Source organism: Peromyscus leucopus, chromosome 1, assembly GCF_004664715.2.
Source record: "Peromyscus leucopus breed LL Stock chromosome 1, UCI_PerLeu_2.1, whole genome shotgun sequence".
Lineage (NCBI taxonomy): Eukaryota > Metazoa > Chordata > Mammalia > Rodentia > Cricetidae > Peromyscus > Peromyscus leucopus.
This window is the reverse complement of record NC_051063.1, coordinates 182,606,275-182,615,915: the sequence shown is the minus strand read 5'-3', so window position 1 is coordinate 182,615,915 and position 9,641 is coordinate 182,606,275. Positions and strand designations below refer to the sequence as shown.

The 9,641-nt window shown below is 41.6% G+C and overlaps 1 protein-coding gene across 1 annotated transcript; it reads left to right on the top strand.

The window, feature by feature from the left end:
* Positions 1 to 1,471: 1,471 nt before the first annotated feature.
* LOC114687079 (ubiquitin carboxyl-terminal hydrolase 29-like) lies at positions 1,472 to 4,292 on the top strand. The gene has a single exon (XM_028861775.2). The coding sequence runs from the start codon at positions 1,737 to 1,739 to the stop codon at positions 3,861 to 3,863; it is 2,127 nt and encodes a 708-aa protein (XP_028717608.2). The 5' UTR covers positions 1,472 to 1,736; the 3' UTR covers positions 3,864 to 4,292.
* Positions 4,293 to 9,641: the final 5,349 nt, after the last annotated feature.

Here is a 9,641-nt window from a genome sequence, read left to right as displayed (position 1 = left end):
CAGTTGATGAACCTGCCATGTTAACAAAGGTACCGTTACATGGCAGAGCTGAAATAAGGAATATGGGTTAACTTAAAATGTAAGAGCCAGTTAGCAATAAGCCTGAACAATTGGCCAAGCATTTATAATTAATATAAGTCTCTGTGTGTTTATTTGAGTGTCTGTAGGACAGGAAGCCTCTGCCTACATATACACAGTCACATAGAGCAGATTTGTTTGTGTGTGTTTCTAGGGATTGAATTTAGGGTCTTGTGCATACTTGGTCCTTTAACTTCTGAACTATATCTTCAGCCCTTCATACATTTACATTTGTACTCCTTGATTTTATCATGACCACTGCAGGATTGAATACCTGGATCTGGAGCCTGCAATCAAAAAGGCCAGCCCCAGAGGTGACCACTCAGGCTCATCTTCCTAACTTTTGCTTTTGCACCAGAGACTAGAATCTGACCAGAACTTGATTGTCTCAGCATCATCAGAGGGAGAGAGAAGAGCAGACGTGCACTGTCTCCACAGTTTACTTAAGGTACTTGCAGTTTTTATTTCTTTTGCTATGATAAAACACTCTGGAAAACCAAAATCAGGGAAACTCAGGATGAGGGGGAAGGATTATTTCAGTTCACAGTCACAGATTACAGTCCATCACTTTGGGGAGTCACAGCTGCATGAACTTGAAACAGCTGGTCATATGACAGTCACAGCTAGGAGCAGAGAGAAAATGAACGCATGCAGACAATGTCTCTACCCTTATATACTTTAGATCCCCAAGCAGTGAAAAGTGCCATACACTAAAGCAGGGAATAGTGCCACACACTTTAAAACTGGGTCTTTCCACACTAATTAAGGCAACCGAGATAATTCACCAGGCCATCCCAATGGGGGGGGGGAACCTCATGAAGCTCAATTTCCAGGTGCTGGTAGGTTGTGGCATGTTGACAAATAGAACTAACCATCACAATTAAACATCGGGACAGAAAAAGAGAAGCAAACACACTCTGAGCGTGTCTTCCTGAGAATGGGCACAGCTTCAATAGCTCAGAGGTTAAAGCATGTACTTGAGAATGTAATTGAGACGACTCAGTGCTCTTACAGAGGACCTGAGCTCAGTTTCTAGCCCCTCCACTGGGTGGATCAAAAACTGCCTGCAATGCTAGTTCTAGGGAATCTGATGCCCTTTTCTGGACTCTGAGGGCACTGCACTCACATGTGCACAAATGCACACACTTACACATAATTAAATAATTTTTATTTAAAGGTTATAAGTAACTCCAGTTTCTACTAATTGTAATTGATAAATCATAATTGTAAATATTTAAAGAAAATGTAAGCTTTCCCATATTGTAGTACTCGAGGCATGAAGAGAGAAATAAAAGCCAATTTTGGTCAGTTAGAGTTTTACATAAACGTTGTGATCAATACATTTTGAGTCACAATCTCTGTAAGGTGATTTTTTTTTTGTTTTTAGATTACTTGAGTTTTCTTTGTGAAAAAGAATGGCTCCTCCAAATCTAAATGGTTTTGTCCAAATCTGAAGCAAGAACGGCAGCAAGCATATGCAGGCTTCTCAGTGGAAGAAGCAGTCATCCAAGTAGTAGAAAGAAAACAGAAGGTTAATCTGTTGATTTCCTTCAAGTTGGAAGGAAGGAGCAGGATTTTTCAGCTGGGTGATAATGTTGCAGGTGTAGTGGTTAGCTGTTGTGAGACAGGAGAGCATCATCTACATTTAACTCTGAAAGATGACACTTCCTTTACCCACTGACAAGTTATCTTCCACAGATGTTGAAAGTTTGAAGTATTTCCTGGATTCTTTTCAACTATCTGAATCCCAACAACTCGAGGAACCCAAGAGTAATCAGCATATTTCTGAAAGCAGTGATCCATTTTGCAGGAAGCAGCAGGAGCGAGTTTGTGGATCCTTGAATACTACAGAAGAAAGTGGGACACCACTGCCCATGAAGATGACAGTTTCAGAGCCAAACTCCAGCAGCAGTCATGTTGAAAAAGAGAGTGGAGAAACACAGAGCAGAAACAGGAAGAGAAAATCAACATCCACTGTAGAAGTGAATGAGGATATTCTTGAAGAAAGTAATCCTGAACCAGAAAAGAAATCCAAGATTTATGACTCAAGGAATGAAAGAAGTGAAGAAGAGAAACCAATGACTTTAAGCGATCAGGAAAAGCTTGACATTTGGAAACTTGAACCTTTATTCAATCCCAGCACCTGCTTGGGTCCTAACCTAAATAACATTGTTCTTCCAGCACTAATATGGTCTGAAAGTGGAGTAAAGTTTAGCCAGGAACCCCAAATATATACATATAATGAAGTCCAGCCTCCTCTTGAGACTTATGCAACGCAACTGAACCGTGAAGGCTTTCCCAATTTGGGAAACACCTGTTACATGAATTCCATTTTACAATCTGTCTTTGGGATTCCAACGTTTGCAAAGGACTTGCTCACACAAGGTATCCCATGGGAGAAAGTTTCAGATGATGATCTTATCAAGCTCTTAAGCCAACTGCTTGTCTTGAAAGATATTGAGGATATAGAGATCAAAGGAATGTTACTCATAGATGTGAAGAAATCCATTTCCACAGTTGCAAACACATTCTTGGGCAATGAACAGAATGATGCCCTTGAATTTCTCAGTCACTGTTTAGACCAGATGAAAGTGAATATGGAAAAAATAAATGCCATGTGGATCACTGAGAAGGATAATGAAGCTGAGAGGTCATCTCCATCAACATATGCTGGGACTGCTACCCCCAAAATGTTTGTTTGTCCTGTCAGTGCTAATTTTGAAATAGAGCTGCAGAGCTCTATTATTTGTGAGGCCTGTGGTGAGGCTACTCTCAACACTGAAGTGAGTAATTACCTCTCTGTTGACCTGCACCAAGGGACAAGAGAAGAGCCTCTGTCTATTCAAAAGTCTCTTGATCTTTTCTTTACACCAGAAAAAATTGAGCGTAATTGTGAGAAGTGCAAGAACAAGAATTCTGTTCTCAAGTACACTTTGAAGAGGCTCCCCAGGGTCCTCATTGTTCATCTGAAACGCTACCACTTGACTGCAAATGGGTTGTTGGTGAAGAGTCAACAGCCAGTTGAGATTTCTAAGTATCTAAATGTATCTTCCCACTACAATGAAAACAGAAAACCACCATTTCCCTTGACTGATAAGGTCCCACTTGATGACTGTGATGTCCCAAATGTCCCTGAAGGGATGATGCCTCTCAGCCAGTCAATACCATGTAGTAATGTGAAGAACTATAAGAAAATCAGTGCAGATGGAATGTTAGATCATCACACTACCACTAAGGTTGTCAATTATTGTGATCTCAATGAAGAAAAGATTCTTGAAGGATCTCAAAAAATGGCGGAACAGCTGCTCCCTAATTATGGGAATAGATTCCACAAGGAATTCCTTCCTCAGGCATTACCTCAATGTGTTGGGGGTACTCAGGAGGACACGGAGAAGGATCTGAATGAGTCTTCAGAATTGAGAGATCAGAAAGATGATGGAAATTCCCTTGGTGCATCAGAGAATCCTAGAAATAACAATGTTCCAGGAAGCAACAACACAGTAGATGCTGTTGATGAGTCAAAAAATGTGGTATTGGGAGATGATCCTCAGAATTATAGGCTTGTCAGTCTTGTCAGCCATGTTGGGAGCTGCCAAGATTCAGGTCATTATGTAAGCGATGTGTATGACTTTCAAAAGCAAGCATGGCTCCTGTACAGTGATGTCCAAGTGTTCGAGATCCCAGAGGCCTTGATTCAGGAGAATCGGCTTCACACTGGATACATTTTTTTTTACATGCGAAATGAGCTTTTTGAGTGGCTGTTGAAAAAGGCATCAGAGTGCTAGTTATTAGAACATCTAAAGAGCAACAGAAGAATGTGGATCTCTTCTCACCATTGCTTAATGGCTGTACACACGTCCTAGAAGAATCCATTTTGAAGACTCATTTAGGTCAATTGAAAACTCTGCAAACAAAACAAACAACATATTAGGACAGAAACCCATACATCTGTGATGCAGGCTATATACCATTTTCTCCTACAAGACTATAGTGATGCTTTTTACATTTTGTTTGTTTGTTTTTTTGTTTTTTTGAGACATTATTTCTCTGTGTGGCTCTGGGTGTTGTGGAAGTCACTCTGTGAGCAGGCTGGCCCCAAACTCAGAGATATAACTTCTTTAGCCTTCCAACTGCTGTGATCTAAGGTGTGTGCCACCACTCCCCCAGGATGGGAGGATATTTTAAAAAATATTTTTAAATTTCATTTAATGTGTTTTTCCTGCATGTATGTCTGTGTGAAGGTGTTGGGTTTCCTGAAACAGGAGTTAAAGGCAGTTGTGAACTGCACGTGGGTGCTGGGAATTGAACCCAGACCCTCTGGAAAAGCAGCCAGTGCTCTTACCCACTGAGCCTTTTTCTCCAGACCTAACACAATGGTTTTTTAGATGTCATTCTGTACCAACACAACACAGCAAGGAACTGACTAAATGTCCCAGTGTTAGTATCCTACATCATGATGGGTTCAAAACAAGTACTGATGGACTTAAATGTTTGAGAAGTGGTGTATAAAATGTCTTATTTCATCAGTGTATATATGATATACTCATGTGATCTGGAGATTTTCATGATATTGTTTGCTTTCCCTAAATTCATGTATACCATTCTATTGTGAATTTATTAAAACCATTGTTTTCTATATGTGTCCGTGACTCATTGCCGAAGATAAGTTTATTAAGTACACAATATTTTGGGGAACACAATACCACCACATTTCCTCTTTTTTGTCTAAAATTAAAGAAAGCTTATAACGAATACAAGAAAAACTATCCAATAAGTATATACAATATATACAGCCAAAAATTGCATTAATGATGTCTAGTCCATTAACATTTGACAGATTCAGATAAAAACTCCATTATATATATTAACAATGTCAGTCATAACATCTGATAAACTCAGACCAAAAAATTTTCATTACTTCTCTTATTTAAAACAAGTAGTTCCTTTTTAAAAGTAGATTCCATAATCTCCCTTTTTATCTTATCATCCATATTCTCTCTTTTTTCTTTTCATGATACATTCAGTAATCTACCTTTTGTCATTTTGTACGGAGCTGCTCACCAACTGGTTTTGTGTTTCCTTCTCAGAATTGCAGGGCATAGCATCAGAGTTGCACAGGAAATGAAATAGAGAGTGTGTTAAAATGTGCAAATTCACAAGCTCCATAAGGGCTCGGTGGATGCAAACACCTGCCACCAAGGCTGATGACACCAGTCCTGCAAGCTGTCCTCTGACTCTAGAGGACCCAGCACGTGTGCACATGTACACAAAAATCAATGAGTGAAAAATCTAATACGTTTTTGAATCGCACTATGTAATTTTCTCTGGCTTAGAACTCTATTTAGATCTTGTGTTCTGTAACACAGATGTGCCCTGGCTTTACCACCTGAGCACTGGTTTTTAAATGTTTGGACCACAATGCCGAGCATAACATTTTAAAAGCACTCAAAAAATTTTTTTTTAGGGCCGAGGACTGAATGAACCCAGGGCCTTGTGCTTGCTAGGCAAGTGCTCTACCACTGAGCCAAATCCCCAACCCCTACAAATTTTTTGAAGTGCCAAATATACTTGCTATATTCAAATCCTGATGATATGAGAAAATGGAGGGGTTCAAGGGACAGGGGGTCTGAGACAGACAGTCCTTTAGGTGAGAGCCTCCTATATTAACACAAACCGCATGGTGGGGTTCTAAAGAGAACATTTCAGTTCATAAGACAAAGCAAGGTTCCCCTTAGTTCCCAAGAGAAGGAAGAGATCCTGTGCCATGAAGCAGCAGACTTCCTTAGTACATAGCCCAAAGGACAGACTTGCTTTCAGCCTGTTAACCTGATTCCTGGGTAGCAAGGGGAAAGGGAAACCAGCTGGGGTTGCTGGCTATGAGGTGTGCAGCCTGACCTGAGATACCCACACCACATCTGTTTCAGATGCACAAAAACATAGTACTGATCCTCTGAAGGGGCTGGGGAGATAGTTCAGCAGGTCAGCACACTTGCTGTGTCGGCAGGACCCGAGTTCAAATCCCCAGCACCCACATAACAAGCTCCTCATTGCCGTGTGTGCCTGTGACTCAGCACTGGGGAGTAGACAAGGGTGGATTCCACAGCTCACTAAACATTCGACATGGTCACAATGGGAAGTGTAAGGTTCAGGTGTGGGACATTCACCAGAGAAAACTGCTGGGCCGATGTGCTAAGGTCTGGGGCCCTGTTCACAGTTAGATTGTATTTCGAAAAGGAAACATGTGGAAAGTGATAGAAAACACTCCATGTCCTCTGGCCTTCACATGTGCAAGCTCACAGGTGAAAACACCACACAAAGGATATTTTCCAAATTCCTCATTTGGGCTGCAGAAAGGGTTAAGATCACTTGCTACACTTTCAGAGGACCAAGGTTCTATGCCCAGAATCCACATGGTGGTTTCCACTCTCTGTAACTGCAGATACAGAGGATCAAATGCCCTCTTCTGGTTTTGTGGTATGCAGACAAAACACCTCTACATTATAGCACTGCCCACTTCCACCATCAAAAAGGCACAACACAGCTTTGTGGCTAATTTAAAGAGCTAATACAATTCCCAGTAACATACTGTGTAAGAACATCTGCATAAGTTAACATTGTGAGGGTAGAAAACATACTAAAAGCCTGGTAATGTATAAAATATGGGGCAAAATTAAGTGAGGGTGGTAGGCGAAAGAAGAGATTAGTTAAGAACAGTGGTTCAAAATACCCAATTATCCAATTAAAAAACTGGGTGCAGATCTAAACTGAGACTTTTCAACAGAAGAATCTCAAATGGCCAAGATACACTTAAGTAATTGTTTAACATCCTTTGTCATCAGGAAATTCAATTATTTATTTCACCTTTGTGGTTTTTCTCTGTCATAACATGCACGCAGTGCCCACAGTGACCACGAGATGGGGTAGATACCTTGGAATTGTGACCAGAGAGACTTGTGAGCCACATTTAAGGTGCTGGAGCTTAACAGCCATCAATCTGGACCCTGAATTTAGAATTCATAAAAGAAACTAAAGATCCTAATGTAGAACAGATAGGAATGCTTTAGGGAATAGACAGATTTATCCTCAGTGAGACCTCAAGCAGAACAGAAGGAAGCCTTGAGATCCACAGATGCAACAATTGACAATGTAAAAACAGGTTTTAGCCATGATCATAACTTGCTGCAAAAAGTGATTCTTAAGATTGGCATAGCATGCAAGTGGACACCTGAGAAGGAACCAGCACATCTCTGCCTTGAGTTTGTGGATTGCAATTGATCAAACCCTTGTAAGGAGAGGTATGACAATTATATCCAATGTCAAACACCCACTCCTGCACAGGCTAAGAATGAGGCCACCTCCAAAACCTCTGTGGATAAGAGGATATTTTTTTTGTTTGTTTTATTGGTTGGCTTTTTGAGAAAGGGTTTCTTTATGTAGCCCTGGCTGTTCTGGAATGGCTCTGTAGACCAGGTTAGCCTTCAGTTAAGAGAGCTGCCTGCCGCTGCTTCCCCAGTGCTGCGTTTAAAGACATGCACCACCACTACCCTGCCTTATATCTCCTTTTCCTTTAATGTACATGTTCTTCTCTAATAAGCCCTCCATATACATGAACATGTTGAAAAAGACAGAAAACCTACTGTTGTGGGTGTGGATAAATACACGAGCATGTCCAGACAAGGTGAACACATTTTGTTCCCTGAAACCACCCCACCTTGTCTAGACTTCATCCCCAGATGTAACACTGAAACATAAAATTCCTGGAGTCTTTTCTTTTAACAAGGTTCAGAAAGATGGTTGCATGAATTAGCCTCAGGGTTTTGATTAGATTGCATAATATTTAAAGGTTCAATTTGTTTTCTGCAAGAATATAATATTCAGTGATCCCTGCACACAAGGCCATGGAATACCTTTTTATATTTCTATATTTCTTTAGAATCCACCTGCTTCTGCCTCCAGAGTGCTGGGATTAAAGGTGTGCACCACAAGCCCAGCCTTGTTATTATTTTGAGACAGGGTTTCACACTGCACTGGAACTTCATATCTAGCCCTGTTTGGCGTCTCACTCACAGCAATCCTCCTCCCCAGCCTTGTGAACACTGAGTTTCTAGGCATTAGGCACCACACCTGCCTTCAGTGATGGATTCCTACAGATGGGGATTTGCTGTTACAGGGAGAGTGACCTTTGAGGACATCACTGTGACCTTCACCCCAGAGGAGTGGCAGGGTTTGAACCCTGAGCACAGACACTTGTATAAGGATGTGATGTTGGAGAACTACAGCAACCTGGCCTCTGTGGGTGAGGAGGGCTTTGGGACTGAGGAGGGGGTGATGGCCTGAAGTCTGAAATAGACAAGGACCTTTTCCAGGTTGAGCAGGTTTGTTTCTGGTCCACTTGTCACTGTTGGGTATCCTATGTGAGTCAGGATTAGGATGAAGCAAGAGAGGAGTGTGGAGCCTAATTTTGTGATTGCTTTATTGCTTTGCTTGTGTGTGTCTGTGTCTATGTCTGTTTGATGTAATGTCTGTGAGTGTGAACGTGAGTGTGTTCATGTCATGGCATGCTAGGTGGAGGTCAGAGGACATTTGGAGGTTCAGCCTCATTTCACCCTTTGACTGTGTTGGAGACCAGGTCTCTCATTCACTCCTGAATACAACTGACAAGCTGGTCCACGAGCCTTTGGGAATTCTCCAGTCTCTGCTTTGCTGACATTACAGAAGTGTCTCTGCCATGTCAGTTTATACCTGAGTCCTGGGGATTCAAACTCAGGTCCGAACACTCTCACAGCCAGGACTTTACCACAAGCCATCACCACACAGATCATTTGTTGTTTTTGTTTAAGGATAATTTTTCTAAATTTAGTGTGTATGTGTGTGTGTGTGTGTAGGGCATGTGTATTCAGGTGGCACTAAAGGTCAAAGAGGCCATCAGTCCCCTGGATCTGGGGTCATAAGAAATTATGAGCCACCAGAAGTAGGTGTTTGGAGCCTAACTGGGGTCCTCTGGAAGGGCAGCAAGTGTTCTTACCTGCTGAGCCACGTCTCCAGTACTGGTTTCTTTTATGTTTAATTATGTGTATCTGTGTGTCAGCATGTTTATGTGAGTCCAGAAGTGGGCATCTCTCCAGCCCCTGACCAGTGCTGCTGGCAGTTCATCCCTGGTAGCCAACCAACTTGGTTGAAATAGCTGATCAGACACTTCCTCAGGGAGGCTAGACTAAGGCCAAATCCCTGAGACCAGAATGTCCCCACTTGGTGATTTCTAGCATCCTCATCTCAAATCACAAGAGTGGAAATTTCTAATAGAACATTTCTCTGTAATTCAATTCTGAAAAGGAGCAGAATATAGAAAAGCATGTTAGGATGTCCATGAATGTGGAGTAGAGTCTCAAGAGAGGAGCTGTATCAATACACACACACACACACACACACACACACACACACACACACACAAAACATTCACTAAGCAAAAAGGTGCTGTACGTGAAAAGATATTTCTCCCAAGCAATGATGATGTTCGTTCAACAATCAGACTCTCTGAAGTCAAACCTGAAAACATCAGAAAA

Excerpts from the sequence above, each read along its gene's own strand:
- LOC114687079 (XM_028861775.2), top strand. The coding sequence starts at position 1,737 with ATGACACTTCCTTTACCCACTGACAAGTTATCTTCCACAGATGTTGAA.